Below are 17,807 nucleotides of genomic sequence, written 5' to 3'. Positions count from 1 at the left end.
CCATGCAGGGGCATGAGCAGTGACCCATTGCGGCTCCCTGAGCAGCCTGGCAAGATTCTGAAAAGTAATACAACAGCCACGCCTCAATAAGTCTGTTTCTGGTCATTGGGAACTTTAAAAGGCTACTTAGCCATTTTTCTGGATTTCAGGAACCCATTAGGGTCATTCGGAGGGGATTTCTGCTGTTCCATGGTAATTGTATCACAAAAACCCTTAACTATAATGAAAATCTCTAAAGAGTCCTATTACGAACTCAAAGTTGGTGGCAAAGCAGGCAGTGGTATTTGACAATGGGGAGGGGTCAGGCAGTCCTAGGGGTAAGTTATTTTATTTTAATGAGTTTTCATTTACTTCACCTATAAAATGGAGACAATAATGCCGGCTTATAAGGTTACTTGAGATCAGAGATAGTGCAGGAATGTTTAGCACATTGTTTGGCACTGAATTGGAGGGGGACAGTAAGGAAGGCAAAGAAGTGGGAGCTACTGTTGTCCTGGGACAACCGGAGGAAAAGAGAAGGTGAATTTCTGGCCCCATCTAGAGAGCTGATGGACAGAGGTCACCCTTGCCTATGCAAAATGAGTGCAGGCCAGAGAGAAGGGGCCTCGTCTTCTTTATGGGGCCCCAGTATAATCACGGTGGCCTTCCTCCTTTGACAGGAAACCACATGGAGTGGTCCCAGCTCTCTGAGCTTTGACACCATTCTCACATGACTCTGATCTCTGAGCTTTTGGTCTTTTGGTCTTTTTGTCTCCCAAGGCTAAAAACACAGCAGCAGAAGACCATAGCTTTTCTCATGAAGTCTGCAGTGACTTTCCTGGCAGATGACACAGGCATTGACTTTTTGTGAAGGAGAGGCTTTGTGAGATGCCGTGGCCCTCCACACCACTGAGTGACAGTGTCTAGCCTATTCAGTTATTTATCATGACTTTGGGCAAATGTCTACTGTTCTAAGCCTCTCATTTTCTTAGACAATGAAAGATTTCACTGGAGTTTGCAGATTCGAATATCAATGAGGTGGGCAGGGAGGAAGAAAGGTAGTGACATCAATGCAGGTAATGGCACCTGACACATGGCCTCCGTATTGGGGAGAATGTGACATACTGAAGAACACGTGCTTCCCTACAGAGGAGATGACTTCTTAGCTGGAAATCTGAATTTTATGTGAAATATACCAAATTCTATGTGAAATATACCACTGTTTAGGACACATAAAACACAAAAAAGGGGCCTCACTGGTGGTGCAGGCGGTTGAGCACTGCATTGTGAAGCTATACGCAGCCTCTGCAGCACGGGTTCGATCCTGGCTGGCATGAATCCCACATGGCGAAGACCTCTCCTGTCTTGCCCATTGCTCCCCTCACCAGTATATTTCTTTAGTCTACCTGTTCTGTTCCCCGCTCTGTCTCTGGTGAATCCTCTCACCCTCCTGTGCATCTGCTTTGTACACCAGTTCTTGTATAAAAATAAATAAAATCTTTAAAAAAAAACACAATAAAGTATGCCTTTGGGCCACCAGTTTGCAATCTGTGGCATGTAGGTCTTAAAAACTCTGTGATTAGTTGATCAGCCATGATACTACAACTTTGTTAAAGAAAGGCATGAAGATAACTCACTTTTCAAAAAGGGCTGTGTTGTAAATGGTAGTAGCCCTGTAATACTTTTATACATGTTTCTGAAGCTTTGGAATATCTATCATGATAACCACATCAACTTTATAACACACTTTTTATTCCTCTTCCCATTTTACTGCGTGACAGTTTGGGTCTGCAGAATGTGGGTCAGACAATTTGCTTGAAGTCATTCAATTAGTCACAGGATCAGGAGTTATATCCCAAGGCTCCAAAGCTCTCACACCGTAATTCTGTACCAATATCAAATGTGTAGGTTCTCCCTGCCCAATACCTTTGCATGCTTTCTTTCATCCCCTGGGTTTCTGTTTTGACATCTTCTCTGGAGACCCCCCCCCCACTCTTTTTCAAGTATGGTTGACCCTTGAATGGCACAAGTTTGAACTGCATGGTCCAATTATATGGGTTTTTTCTTAACCAAGCTTCTTCATCTATGGATTCAACCCACAGCAGATGTTGGCTGGATGAGTCTGTGAATGTGGAACCTGGGAACATGGAGTGACTAAGTTACTCGGAGTTGGACTCTAAGAGCCAGCTCCACAAACCCTAGCTTTGTACAGGAGCCCCTGTTGCTCTCTATCTCAGCTCCCATTTATTTTCTTTGTAGAACTCATAATGACTTGTAATTATCCCGGTTGTTTTGCTGTGTAGTTTTCATCAGTCTCCACACTAGCATGTACACATGGCAAATGGGAGGGCAGGACTCATGTCCCTGCAGTTTGCTGTTTTATTCTCTAGCCAGGGAAGGTCTGGCTCATAGTAGATGCTCAGTACACTTGTGAAATGTGTGCGTGTATGTGAGGGGGGTGGTAAGGTTGCAGGTATCACCTCATCTTTGGGTATGGGTGGGTAGAAGAGCTGGGGAGGCCAGGGATGGCTATGATTGGGAAACTTAGAGTTTCTCACCCTTCCTCCATACTCTTTTGTATTGCTATTTTCCTAAGTCTTTTGTTTCTTGTTGACCAGACTCTTATTCTTTCCAGGTTCCTAAAGTGGGGAGCCTGCCCCTGCCTACTGAAGTTCTCAAAAGCCTAACAGCTCCCCCAGCCCTAGAGAAGAAGCCTCAGGTGGCCTACAAGACAGAGATCATTGGTGGGGTGGTGGTGCACACGCCCATTAACCAGGTGCCAGGGCCTGGGCTGCTGTGGGGGGCAGGGTGGTGTCCATGTGCACTGGGGTGTGCATGGAGGTTGTACTGAGAAAAGAGTGAGTGGGTGTAAGGGAACCAGGGCTGAAGGGGTACTCAAAAAAAAATACAGACAGGAGGATGTGCATTATGGCAATGCAGAAATTGAGGCCACTGCATCTAGAAGCTGTGTGGCCTCTCTCACTGTGGCTCCTGAGAAGACGAGTCTATCTAACTATTTTCTGATGGAGAAAAAGAAAAGAGCAACTAAGTTCTGCTCCACACATAGAGGACTGGTACTGTTAACCCCATGGGAAGAGGGGCTGAGGAAGGCAATTGAGACCTGAAGCCCCTCTTCTGGTTTGAATTTTCTGTCCTTCCCTTTCTCCTGGGTCTGCTCAACCTCCCCGAGTCTTGTTCTGTGAAAGCATGTTCAGTGCCTGCTGGGAGCAAAGTAAATGTTTTCTCATTTATTTCTTCTTTGACTGACATAGTGGGCCACAGGTGGTGGTGGGGGGCAGCGGGGGTTGGGGGGGCTGCATTCGGAGCAGGAAGATGCTAATCCTGATTCTGTTTCCTCGCAGAATGGAGGGGATGGGCAGGAAGGAAGTGAGTCAGGATCCCACGCCATTCTCCGAAGGTCTCAGAGTTACATCCCCACGACAGGCTGCCGTGTTCCTACCGGCCCCCCCCTTATTAAAAGCGGGTACTGTGTGAAGCAAGGGAATGTGGTGAGTGTCAACACTGGGGCTGGAGCAAGTTCTGGTGACTTCTGGGCCATAGCAGGGGGAGAGCAGGCTGGGAGGAGGAACTTGGACTTCCCAGCTGAGGCATCTGCTAAACTGGTACAACTTGGTAGAGACATTCAATCCTTTGAGGCATTGCCCCTGATCGGAAGAGATCTTTGCCTCCAGCTGAATGTAGGGGGAATAGCTTCCACGGACCTTGGTCCCCAGGAATCTTACACCTAGAACACCCTCCATTCGGAACGCTGAGTCCTCTTCCTGATGTCCGGCCCTTTAATTTTATTTTAGCGGAAGAGCTGGAAACGTCGATTCTTTGCACTTGATGACTATACCATCTGCTACTTCAAGTGTGAGCAGGTTTGTAGTAGCTCTGGGGCCCTTCTGTGGGGGGCGGGTTATAGCAGAAAGAGGCTCACGAGGACATACTGAGATGCATACATGAGCGCACACAGATTCAGAGGTGCCCTGTCTTACACTTCCATCCTGTGTGCACATCTTCATGGTGGTGTTAAACTGGCCCAAACATCATCCCTCCTGCTCCGCGGTGAGCTGCTCTGTGCTCAGAGCCATAGAGCATTTTCTTAGATTTTTTGTCCTCTCTCTTGATTATTTTGAGACCTTGCCTTGTTTGCAACCTGGCATTAGTCAACCATCTCTGATGAGAGGAGCCCTGGTCAGCTGTTTGGGATGTGGCATTATATGGAGAGCCTTATTTACCTGACTTTTCATTTATCCCAACAGGACCGAGAGCCACTGCGTACTATATTACTTAAGGATGTTCTCAAAACCCATGAGTGTCTGGTCAAATCTGGGTAATTGTTTCTGCCTATTCTTTTCTGATCAACCCACCCATTTGCCCTCTCAAGTCTTCATTTACTACCCTTCTGAGACTCTGTTCAAGAGTCTTCTTCCAAGGAATGGGTCTGAGTCACCACATCCACACTGACGCAGCTAGGAGATCACACTGGGAAAATTATTCCTTTTCTGTTACCTCATTTCCTCACGGTAGCTCCTCAAAAGATGAGTCTTTCTAACAGTTTTCTGATGGAGAAAAAGAAAGCAATTTAGAGAGTTGTGCTGAGCTACTTTCCTGGGAGGACTGATGCGCATTGAGGACTGTGCTTTTAAGTCACTCAATTTTTTTTTCTTTCTCCCCCTCCCCATCTCTTCACCCCACCCTCCCCTCCCCTAGATGCCTCAGATTCACTAGCTTTTTAGCACTTCTGTCACTGTTCTGATCACTGTTCAAGCCAGTACCTCTTCCCTGAGTTTTCTTTTCTCCTTTTGACAAAGTCCCTGATGTCCCATTAACTCAAGGGTGAGTCATAGTAACTCTGTTATTCCCATGGGTAGGAAGAACAAGTATTGTTCCTCTTTCTGTATGGTTGCCCTCCAAGTGCCAAAGTGAGTGACTGGGTGACATTGGGAGCCCTAGGCAAGGGCTTCCCCATATCAACACCAAGTATAGATACATCTAGAACTAAACTTTAGAAACCCCCAGGGTGTCCTCATTTTGGCCCTCAGTCTGCAGTCTTTTTTTTTTTAATTTAAAGATTTATTTATGCATACAAGAACTGGGGAGTAGGCCAGAGGTGTGGGGGGTGAGAGGATTCACCAGAGACAGAGTGGGAAACAGAACAGGCACATCTACGAAATACACTGCTGAGGGGGGCAGCGGACAGACAGGAGAGGTCTGCTGCGCCATATGGGTTAGCTCTCTGGCTGGGGATCGAACTCCTGCCACAGTGGCTGGTGATAGCTTGATGGCATTGAGACTTTAACCAGTGTGCCACCAGGAAGGCCCTCAATCTGCAGATTTTAGGGACTGTGTGTGTCTCCATCCCATGGAAGGGGCAGGAATAGCCAGCATCATCATGTTAGCTGTGGGTAGACTACTCTCACGTGAAGGTGTGGGAAGTCTTGCACGGAAACAAAATGCTGTATGACCCAGGGAAGCAGGGACTGAAAGGGGACTGACTGAGCCATGAAATTGGCAGTTGGAGAGTGCAGAAGGTTAGAAACATTCCCAGTGACCATTTATAATTTGTAAAAGTAGCTAGAGATGGAAGTTCCAAAGTGTGAGTCCACAATGGGAGAAGGAAAGGTTGGGCATGACTGGATCTTTGGGGATGGTTCCTGACCCCAAAGGGGTTAGGAAGGCCTGTACAGATAGATGTAAAACTACCTGTGCATGTGGGGGCAGCTCAGCAAACTCAGATAAGATTCCATCCTAAGAGTGCTTTGCACTTTGCTCATATCTCCAACTGTCCAAGTGAGAGTGAGCTCTGAGTAAAGAGTGAAGGGAGTTAAAGGTCATTAGGGAAGGAAGTCCTCAAGGCTCAGCAGACTCCAAGGAGAGGCTCTGTGGCCTCTCCCAAACCTAGGCAAGTGGTTTAGGGCAGCTGGTTAGTCAACGGACATTTGTTGAGTTGAAAGGAAGCATGTCGCCTGAGAGTGGATGTGAAAGGGTGGGGATTTCCTCCCTGTCTTGCTTTCCCCTCCTTGGTTGACTGTCTGGTCGTACTATAGTATATGTACCTAAACAGTATGAAAGGTTGAAGCATTTTAGCCAGAAAGAAGAGTCTCTACTTAGAAACTCAGAAAGTCATTTTAATAGTGAAATGTGTAGTAAGGCCACCACTGTATGACATGCATCTCACCAGATGCCATACAGACCTGAGCTTGGATCTTTCTGGTGAGTAGCCCCACAGAGGAGGTCTTCTTATCTCCATTTTACATAGTTTTAAAAATGTTCCTAAAATGAATTATCCCTACCTGGAGTAGGATTTGGCTGCAGGTCCACCCATCCATGTTGTTCTTTAGTCTCCTGCCTGGGTGTCCATGCCACTGTCCAGACATCAGCCATTTCCACCCATATCCTCATTCATGAAGCCATACCTGCCTGTGACCAGTCCTTTCTTGCAACTGGTCTACCCTTGGGGATATATATATATATATATATATATATATATATATATACTCATGGCCCAACATCTGCCTTTATAGTTCTGCATTTTTATAGTCTTTTATTGGGGAGGAGTTATGGTTTTTTTTTTATTCCTTATATATTCCCCACAATGACTGGGTACACAGCAGGGATTCAACACTCAGCAATTTTGATGGATTTGAGGTTTAACACTTAGCGTCAGCTACTTCTCATTCCCTTCCTTGAAGAAGTTGGGATCTTCTAAATCTCATATCCAATTCCAAGCATATTAAAGTAGTCTACCCTTATTGTTTTTTTCCTTCAATATCCTATATCCTCACTATAGTAAGGTTCAAAACAGGAATTGAGTGAAGCTGCTTGGGTGGAGCAAGGCTTTGAAAATGAGCAGTTGGCTTTTTTTTTTTTTTAAAGATTTATTTATTTATGCATACAGGAACTAGGGTGTAGGCCAGAGGTGTAAGAGGTGAGAGGATCCACTAGAGACAGAGCAGGGAACAGAACAGGCAGATAGACCAAAGTACACTGCTGAGGAGAGCAGTGGGCGAGTCAGGAGAGGTCTGCTGTGCCATATGGGTAGCTACCCAGCCAGGGATCGAACTTGCGCTGCAGGCTGTGGACAGCCTCACAGTGCTACGCTCAACCTCTTGCACCACCAGGGAGGCCAAGGAGTTGGCCTCTTTAAGAGAAGTAGACAGTAGTGGCTTAATTAAAAGCATCAGACTTAGGAAGAGCTATGGATTCTATTTCTGCCCTTTACTAACTTCAATGCCATGGATAAGTCACAGAACCTCTCTGAGCCAGGGTTTCCTCATCTGTAAAGTGGAGAAAGTCCTAATTGCTTTATTGGATTATTATGAAGATTGGATGAAACAACACACAAAAATGTACTCAAAAGAACAGCCTGACAGTTGTCAAGGGTGGGGGTGGGCAAAACGAGTAAAGGTGCAAACTTCCCATTATACGATAAATAAATTCTAGGGATACAATGCACAGCATGGGGGCTGTAGTTAATAATACTCTATTGCATATTTGAAAATCTAGAAGAGAGATTTTTACTTTTTCATCACAAGAAAAAGTATTATAACCATATGCAGTGATGGATGTTAACTAGTCTTATGCTGGTCATTTTGTGACGTATACTAATATCCAATCATTATGTTGTACATCAGAAACTAGTTGTAGTTGTCTCCCTCTCTGCATATATAATCAGTAACATTTTCATCTACTTGATCATAAAAAAAGACACAAAAGTTCTCTGCACAGAGCACTTCACACATCATAGCCACTAGAATCACACAACTGTAGGTTGTGTGGAGTGTGGTGGGTATGGAACAGGAGACTTTAGAGGGAAAGGAGCTTTATCTTGTTACAGCTGGTGTGTGTTGGTGGGGGATGTCCACTGGGATGGTGAAACCTTCTAAGATCCTCTAGGAAGTAAAACTAGAGGAAACTCCTGTCATGTTTTTTGAGGGAGGGGTTGAGGGAGGCAAGATCTGGGAACCCCATTTTCATGGTAGAGGGCACTGGTGCTTTGACTTAGTGCAAAGAAAGTCCTCAGTTTGTGCACCTGCTAACTTTATTTCTCTTTCTCTGTCTAGTGATCTCTTAATGAGGGACAACCTGTTTGAAATAATAACAAGCTCCAGGACCTTCTATGTGCAGGTAAAAATATTCCCTCTGAGAAGACTGACATTTCTTCCATATCTATGAGTGATGTGCTCATTGGCCTTGAACTTTCCTTTCCTTTCTCTTTAATTTTTGTTTGAAGTTTCTAGGGGTAAATTTAGCTCTGATAGTCCTATTTTATTCTAAACAGGATGTTTGCCAGAAGCTTCCCAACCATAAAATAATAAGAGTAGGTTGAGCTACTGTATTGGGGAATGTGAGTTTGTACCAGCTGCTCTCAGCTGCTGTATGCCAACTAAGCAGAGAAAAGGAGAACTGGTCACTGGTTTCACTTCTCCTTTGGTGGGTATTTATAAGCCCCCTCTGTGTGTGGACATCAGTGTGTACGGAAGGACAAAAGCACAGAGGGCCCTGTGCAGGCACCAGGTGCAAAGCCCAGCTGCACAGAGGACGCCATTGTTTTGGCTGTGATGCTTCAACTATCAGAAGCTTTTCCCTTCCACCCACAGCATTGGAATTCTCCCAGCTCCTAAAATCATAGCAGCTAAAAAGGCAGATATTCAAGCAGCGCCTAGACTTTTGGGGCCAAGTCCCTGCCCCAGCCCGCTTAGCCATCCGCAGAGTGTGCCTTGATCCACCAGTGGCCTGATAATACAGCATTTCTAACACTGAAACTGCCAAGCAGTGAGTTGGTTTAAATATGGGGCTCCCCAACCAAATCTTTTCAGGGTATCCAGTACTCTTCTTTGTAATTTTTAAAAAGATTTATTTATTTATGCGTACAAGAACTGGAGTACAGGCCAGAGGTGTGGGGGTGAGAGGATTTCACCAGAGACAGAGTGGGGAATCAGACAGAGGCAGATGTAATGAAATACACTGCTGAGGGGAGCAGTGGGTGAGACAGGAGAGGTCTGCTGCGCCATGTGGGTCACCTCCCTGGCTGGGGATTGAACTAGTGCTGCAGTGGCTGCGGATAGCTTCATGGGTTGAGTCTTAACTCCTTGCACCACCAGGGAGGTCCCAAGCTCTTTCTTCTTTGTTCCAAGTGTCGTTCCTCACTAAACGCTCTCCCTTCCACAGGGGTCATCTCTTCCCCTATTTCCTGAGCAGCAGCTTCGTGTTGTCCTCAGTCTCTCTGAGCTGGTCCTCCTGCCTGAGCCCAGCAGATGCTCGAGCAGTCTGCTCATTCAGACAAGCATGTGCATATGGGAAGAGAGGGTGTTAGTAGCTGTGGGAAGGGCTATGGGGGCCTTAGAGCAGGCCCCACTGTTAATTCAGAACAATGTTAAAACTGTAAGTGCCACAAAAGAGTTACCAGTTTTTTGCATTTAGTAGATATTTGTGGAGTATCCTTAGAGTGAGGGGTATTTTGCCTCATCTTGGGTACACTGCCCTGACTTGAGAGGGCGAGATCAAGTCAAGTAAATAGGCAGTTAAAACAGGATGATGGGGTAGGGGAGGGACTGTTGGATAGATGAACGCAGGGGTTTTTAGGGCAATAAAAGTATTCTGTCACAGTATATTGGCAGATGCACAAAAATAGAAATATGTAGCACATGCATAAACCTCAATATATGCAAACTTAAAAAAGCATTTAGGATCTCAGATGATCTCAGCATGGAATGCAGAATATGTCAAAAGAACTGAGATACATTGCTAGTGTGAAACCACCTCATTGAAGGGGGGAGAGGAAAAACAAGCTAAAACAAAATAACAGTATGATAAGTGCTACCCTAAGAGTGAGTAGTGATTGCCATGGGAACTCACAAGCAGGGCACCTCCCCAGTCTCAGGGAGTCAAGGGAGGTGCCCTGAAGGCAGTCACATCTAGCCTCAGTCAGGAGTGGCTCAAGCAGAGGGAACAGCGCTATACCAACTGCCTAGAGAGAAAAAGAAACCGGATCACAAGGGAGGCTGATCCGTGACCTTACATGCCTTCTTAAAGAGCATGTTTTTTGTCCTGAAGGTTAAGACCCTTACAGTTTAAATGAGGGCATGACCCAGTCAGATCTGCCTTCTAAAAATATCCCTTAGGCAAGCGATCTAACTGAGCTTGGTTTTCCTTATCTGTGAAGTGGAGATGATAGGCTCAACCCAGCGCCTCTCATGGATGCTATCAGTGACTGGAGTGCCTGGTGCAGCAGAGAGCCCACAGGGAGGGAGAAGATAGGCATGAAAGAGACCAGTTTGAAGGCTGGTGAGTGGTAAAGGAAGCTTGAATGATGAGGGATAGGAAAAAGTGGAAAATTTAAAAACTATCAAAGATAGAGTGCTTTCTGGGACTTAAGAATTGATTGGATGTGGGTGAAGGGAGAAAAGGAGAGGCAGGATTATGGCCAGATATTTGGTTTAGGCCTCATTCAGAGTGGCTAAGTGAGAAATCGCTGTGATGTGAACATGGAAGAAAGGCTGGTCTTCCATGAAAGACAAGCTTAGCATTGGTGGCTCCTCGTTTACAGTGTCTGTGGAACATTCCAGGGGACTTAACGTGAAGGCCATCAGATTTGTAGTGCTGATGTATTGGTGCTACTCGGCAAATACTTGTCAAGTGAATGATTATGTTGGTTAAGAGTTAAGGATAGAGCTTTGGACTGGAGCTAGTGTTCTTGGAATTTCAAAGCCCAACAACAAAAATATTCAAAAGACATGGCATTGTCTGCATGAATATGTGTACATTTACCATAGCTTTTGCCCTCTTTTGCTTTCTGCTCCCATAGTTCTGGAATAAAAGAACATTACACCACCCTGAATAAATAAATGAGCAAGCAGACAAATCCATTTATAGTACCAAAGTCAAAGAGAATGGAAAGAGAAGAAGCTGGATTAAATCATTAAACATATGCATGAATTCATTTTAAAAGAGCGACTATGAACTTATTTATGTTAATACAGTAATATTTTATGAAAAATAACAAGATTTCTAAAATAAAGCAATAAGAGTAGCACCATTTTTATGTTTTTGCCTATCTCTTTAATGATTAGTTTAATAGAAGACACTGGGGTTCTCATAGCGGGATCCTACCTGTGGTTGTTTGGATTGAAGGATCTGATAGAAATCTGACCTTGCACAGATACAGATTTGGAAAAAATCGTTCATATTTTAATATTTCTTCATATAATTGTGGATATTTTTTATCTGCTTCCAAACCCAAACTTGACAAATGGTAGTTTCTTAATATTTGGGTGAATGTAGAATCAGAAGCCACTATCAATAAACTTTCATACTCTTACATTAGAATTCATTTGCTATTGTCCATTTGTTCGTTTGCCCGTGCATGTTTTTGTAACAGCATGCATTGGTCATTTTAGAAAGTATGCCAGTTTTCCAAGTGACGTCACATTTTATTTCATAAAATCAAAAAATCACACCTTTTAGTTTCACTACCAGTATCATCAACAGAGTTTTTAAGTATGAAAAACTACCCAGAGCATAGAGATGAATATAAGTTTTTTGAAATTCTATATTTGCCTTAAAAGTTGAAAATTTTGTGAAAAAAAAACTTCCATAATTTTCCTTCACATAGAAGGCTCATTTCATTCATTTTTGAGAAAGAGTCTGCCATAGATCTAAGTGAGTTTGACTAACAATTTGTCAGTCATTTGTTCTTAAGTATTGCTTATTTATGTTCTGTATAACATTTACCTTTTATATATAATTTGTAGCCTGATTTATCACACTGTAATAGTCTTTTCTATTAGTAACACCTTATAATTAACAGTGTTGAGCTCATCAGCAGTCTCTGAGGTTGTCTCCATTTTACACATGAGGAGACAGTATCTGATGGTTAGTTATTTGTGGGAGATTATAAACCTAATGAATTATGGAACTGACTAAGAGGCACCAGATGTCAGAGCAAGACTTGCTCATATTGTTTTAAAGCAGCCTTGGGCAGAATCCATGATGTAGAGGGTGTGGCCACAGACAACCAGGAGAGGCTAACTCTGAACGGGGGAAGACCACCTTGGTGAAACTGGATATCTTGGTAGATGGATCACAGTGACAGAGAGCCAGGATCTGGCAATAATATGGTCCTTAAGCGTGTAATGTCAGCAAGTTCATCAGCAGGGAGAAGGTTCTCAATTCTGGGCAAAGGTTCAAAATGAGATTTCACTCTTTGGTAGTTGGGTTCTCCATTTCCCCATTTTCCAGTCATAGAGGGTCAGATATTATAAAGCTTATCAAGAGAAAAAAATGCTTATTTGAAAGGAGAAATGTAGTGCAGACTGGTTTTGGTAACTTCACATAAACCCATCTGTCAGGACTAGGGGTCTATGGCTGGATAAGAGTAACAATAAGAGGAATCACAAGTGAATTGCAGAATGATGGTTGAGAGCTCTTTGGATACTGACTCTTGTGATTTAGACTACAAGGTGAATAATATCATTTAGAACTATGTAGTATACAATCTATTCAATCATAGGGGCCAGGACTGTGTTTAAAGAAGGGTTTGCTTCTTGGGAAGGGGCAGGGGTGATCAGCTGTTGGGAAGGGCAGGCATCAGTGCTGCCTAAACATTTTGGTTAGCTACAATGGAAATAACCAGAGGTTATAATGCTGGGCTCATAGTAGATACTCAATAAAAGCTCTTGGACTATGTACCACATCTTCTTGATCCAGTCATCTATTTTTGGGCATTTGGGTTGTTTCCATAGCTTAGCTATTGTAAATAGTGCTGCTGTAAACATAGGGGTGCAGGTGCCCTTTTGAATTAATGATTCTGTGTCCTTTGGGTAAATACTAGGAGTGGAATTGCTAGAAGGGATCATGCTCAGCAAAATAAATCAGAAAGAAAAAGAAAAATACCGGATAGTCTCAACTCAGCAGGAATTTAGAAAACCTAAATAAGGGACCAGGAAAAAGACTAATTATAATAAAATCAAAATCAAAATCAACAAGCAACTGTAAACCAAAGACACACTATGGGGGAGGGCTGGAGGAGGGGAAGAGGGATTAGGGTCAAAATAAGGGGGGTGGAAATTGTATGGGGAATATAACCAAGATGAAAATGCATACATTGTGCAAAAATGAAAAATGATGTTAAAAAAAATTGCTCTTGGACTATAACAAAACCACAGACTAGAGTGACTTATTTTGATACCTTTTGTTCTTCTCATCTCAAAAACTTCTCTCAATGACAGAAATCCTACTTTTTCTTTTGTACCAATCACTAGAAAAAAATGCACACAGTTGAACACACTAGGAAGAGATGAAGGTATGAGCTTGGCACTGCCCTTTTTTGTTCTACTGAGTTTTAAGTACTTTTTAGTCTCTTAGTGTGTGGGAGGCCAGATATCAACTCTCTTTTCCCCTCTGGTTCATGAATGTAATGTGGTTTTAAGATAGTTTTGAGTTTTTGGTGAAAGTTAAGCACAGGCGTTCCTTAAAAGATAGATATATACATACACTATAATTTTTTGCATACAATTTTTGAGGTTTCACTGAATTTTTATTGCCATTGGATCCCAGTTCTTAAAACACCCAAAGAAACTGTAATTGTGATTTCAATAAAGTAGTACTCTATTTCATCTCATATAGGATAAGTATACTATCTATTTTTCTATTTGAATAATATTTTAAAATAACATTTATTAAACATTAAAATAATGTTTCCTGATATTATTATTATCTTCATTACTGGGTTAACTACCCAGATTATCTCACTGAAAAATGTCCTTAAAGGAAATTAGAGAATTAAGGAAGATATATAATCAGCAAGCAACCTTTATCTCTTTTAATTACTAAATGTTTTAAGAAACATTTGCTTATTATGTTAGCAAAGTTTTTAAAATTATATTTAATTTTAGCATGCCATATATATATATATATATATATATATAAAGATAGATATATCTATATATATGTGTGAGAAATACTTTCTGGCCACATGTAACAGGAGCCTTAGCAGAGTATGTAGTCTTTAGTAATTCCCTGGGAGTTGTATAATCCTAAGTGTGAGAAAAGTTTTACGCACAAAGATGTAAATAGCAGAATTGTTTCTACTAGAGGAAATGATCTTAACCAGAAATGATCTTAACATGTTTTAGAGGATTTTGATTCTTGTGCTTGAGTCCCCAGGTGTTACATCAGGTGGATTCGTAGTTTTCTCTGATCCAGTGACTTCTTGCTAGGCATATGCTAGGGTGAAGACACCTGGGCTTGTGTGGCGGTTTCTAGAGAAGGGGTGAGAGTTTGTTGGTAAAGTCTCCAAGTCTCCACATCAAATAGGTCTCCTGTGACTTACAGGGTAAGGATTAGCACAAGTGTGAAAAAGTAGAACTATCTTAACACCTGGAAGCTAATTATTGCTTTATTGCAGTCTGTTTAATGAAAATCCTGATCTCCTTTGTGTTGTGCGAATCATTCATCTCTCCCTCAGCTACCATCCCATCTATTCTTCTACCTTCTCACATTTTCCCTTACCACAGCATCTTCTGTCTCCCTAGAAAGAAAATCTCTAAGAAATGCTTTTAAACTAATAGATAATTTAATTGTCTCCATATCATTCAAATTAAAAACACCCCCCCCAATGTGGCACCTTATTTGATTCTGACAATTTGATTGTGTAGGTAGGAATTACCTAGTTGTAGTATAAGGAAAGAAAAAAGTCTCAGGGAGAAGATAGTAAACATATTTACAATATTTTTTAAAAGATTTATTTATTTATGCATACAAGAATTGGGGTACAGGCCATAGGTGAGAGGATTCACCAGAGACAGAGTGGGGAACAGAACAGGTAGACTGAAGTACACTGCTGAGGGGAGCAGCGGGCGAGACAGGAGAGGTCTGCTGCGCCATGTGGCTTCCTGGCCGTGGATCGAACTTGTGCTGCAATGGCTGCAGATAGCTTCATAGGTTGTGTCTTATCAAACCCTTGCGCCACCAGGGAGGCCCCATATTTACAATATTGATTGTGAGATTGAAGGCTTCATCTGTGTCCCTCATATCATACACATATCATATAATAAAGGCAGCCACAATAACAGCAATTAATACTTAGGAAGCACTTTCTGTATAGCAGAGAACTATTCAAACTGCTTTCCCCAAACAAGAGCTCATTGAATTCTCCCAGTAGCTTTGCTTGTGGAACAAGCTAGCCTTGACGCTAGTAAAATACCTCTAGATGGCTTTTTTTTTCTTCTGTGTTTTTCTTAGATGTCTGGTTGTCTTATTGGACTAGGGATGGATTTGTCTTTTTCTTGGGAAACCACCAGGTCGTCAGGTAACTGGAAAAAGCCCAGGGAGAGAGATGTACTTACAGCTGTGGTGTGAGATCGGGCATTTTCTGACCTGGCACACCAATGGAATGTGAAACCATTTTCCTTGCATGTGTTTCCTACACACATCTAACCATGCAGGGTTTCTTTGGGGTGACAGAAAAGAGTAGGGATGCAAGGTTGAGAATTAAAAAAAAAAAAAAAAAAGCAAAACTGGTTGTGTTTATCTTGTTATAAAGCAAAGAGAAAGAATCATTTTGGGGATGGAGAAAGTGAGGAGTATGATATATATATATCTAGATAGATATATATGCAGAGACACAAATGTATGCTTGTGATTTTGGGTGTGATAGTAGGGGAAGGTGCATGGGGGCTGAGAAGCTAACAAATACAAATTTCTGGAGCGTGAGGATTCAGTCCTGGTTCCCTCTGTGTGCAGACCCTGATGCCCTGTGTAACACTCTAGGACCTCAGTAAATATTTGCTAAGTTCACTTGAACTCACCGCCTGTAAAGATGGAAAACACTGAGCATTCTGAGAGTGCTGTGGTGTATGGGCCTCAGTTCTTCCTTTCTTTGCAGAGCCTCTGCTGCTCCCTTGTGGTGTTGGTAGGTATTGTGGGGGAAATACTTTTATTTATTTTTTATTTTTTAATTTTTAAAATATATTTTGTTGAACTAGCAGTATTTTTACATCCTTGTTCATTTATAACTGTATCTTAACTTATGAGGACTTTTTTATGGGATTTCATGTCTAATTTCTCAAAAATAACAAGGCAGTCACAAATTATTACCTATTTGTGAACTAGTCTTCCTAATCATAGAGATAAAGTTACTATTTCTGAAAATGCTTTTTTAATATTTATTTTTTTACATCATTGTTCATTTTTAAACAATATTTGCTTCCCCACCCGCTCAGGTGTAGTCCCCATAGAATTTCCTTCCCCAATTGCACCCGTGCACCATCACCTCAGTCCCCTGTGCTCCTCCCTCCCTCCCTCCCTCTCCCACCTCCTCCCCTGCCGCATGTCTCTGATTTATAATTGGAAATACTTTCAAATGGCTCAGCAGTGTTCATGGTTAAGCTTGGATGGAGTCAAGCAGACTTGAGTAGCTTGTGCTTTGAGAGAAGTCCTGTCTGGAGATAATCCATATCCAGGGAGATGTGTAGAGGATTTGGCTTTATGGGACTGGAATTGAAATGGGATTGTCTGGTTCATATTGCTGTAGCAGAAAGATGGAAAGGGAGTGAGAGCAACTGGCATCAAGGCCAACCATGGTTGTGGAGCTTGGCTCCCTGTGACAGTGGAGGCTGGAGCAGGTCATGAGTGTGTTCCTTAGGGGGTGAAATGCTTCAGCAGTGGATGTGCCTTCACTCTCCCTTCCTCATGACCTCTTCTCCCCTGCAGAGCAAACTGTGGAGCGCTTTGACTTGGTTTATATCTTGGTGTGAAATAAAATTTTGGAGGAAAAAAATATCCTCAAAAGCCTGAAAGCCTTTGCACTAGATGATGTCTGAGATTCCTTTCAGCTCTAATGGCATGATTTTATGAACTTCAAATTGAGTCAGAGACTTGGAAGCTGAAACCATAGTGCCAACAATTTCTCTGTAAGTGCTGTGGTGTTTTGCAGGCGGACAGCCCAGAAGACATGCACAGCTGGATTAAGGAGATCGGGGCAGCTGTACAGGCCCTCAAGTGCCACCCCAGAGTAAGTCACTTCCTTTCTGTTCCAGCGACTGTTACTTGGATATTAATTCTTTTTGAGTGGGCAGGTTTTATTTGATGATATAGGCAATAGCCTGGTCCCTGCCAGGAGCTAAATTCCAGGCAGTCTTATTTGTTTTTCTCTTTCTACTGACTTGGCTACAAATTGTTATTTACTTTGGGTTATTAGAGTAGGTGAGGTTGGACTGGATAGAGAAATAGGGTTTCTGATGTGTCCTAGGTGTCTCTGTGCTAGGCAGACCTGGATGTGTCGAGTGAATTCTGTGGGATGTATTTGATTTCTATACACAAGTGTGTCTGGACATGAGGTGGTGTTCCTGAGTGGCATCTCTTCCTGGGGCTCTGGGATTGTTGGGAAAGCCCTTACTATCCTTTGTTTTTTTCTTCTTGTAGGAAATATCCTTCTCTAGATCCATTTCTTTGACTCGCTCCGGAAGCTCCAGTCTCTCTGGGGGCACCCAGTCCATCTTGTACAGAGGGCGGCCACCTGTGGAAGAGAAAAAAGCCCTCTGCAAAGCCCCCTCTGTGGTCTCCTCCTGGCAACCCTGGACACCTGTCCCACCGGCTGGGGAAAAGATGCTTCCAGCTGAAGAGACTCCTGAGGACTCTTTGTTCACACCTCGACTTGGAGAGAGCAACACTGCTGGGGTGCTATCCAGCTCTCGGATAAGGCACAGATCAGAGCCTCAGCACCCCAAGGAGAAACCATTTATCTTCAACCTGGATGATGAGAACATTCGGACGTCTGATGTGTGAAGGACATATAATGTTTGGGAGGGAGGGGGTGGTGG

General features: G+C 42.9%; 1 protein-coding gene across 1 annotated transcript in view; it reads left to right on the top strand.

Moving 5' to 3' along the window:
* Positions 1-17,772, top strand: part of PLEKHA2 (pleckstrin homology domain containing A2) — a gene marked incomplete at both ends in the record, with an annotated part of 47,506 nt that extends 29,734 nt beyond the window's left edge. The window contains 7 exon segments of the mRNA XM_084231862.1: positions 2,615-2,755; positions 3,342-3,488; positions 3,792-3,860; positions 4,245-4,315; positions 8,049-8,112; positions 16,922-16,999; positions 17,410-17,772. Coding sequence (XP_084087988.1) covers positions 2,615-2,755; positions 3,342-3,488; positions 3,792-3,860; positions 4,245-4,315; positions 8,049-8,112; positions 16,922-16,999; positions 17,410-17,772 — 933 coding nt within the window.
* Positions 17,773-17,807: the final 35 nt, after the last annotated feature.

This window comes from Talpa europaea (genome assembly GCF_964194135.1).
Source record: "Talpa europaea genome assembly, chromosome: 4".
In the NCBI taxonomy this organism is placed as follows: domain Eukaryota; kingdom Metazoa; phylum Chordata; class Mammalia; order Eulipotyphla; family Talpidae; genus Talpa; species Talpa europaea.
Note: the sequence above shows the minus strand (reverse complement) of the source record. Positions and strands in the feature narration are given on the sequence as shown.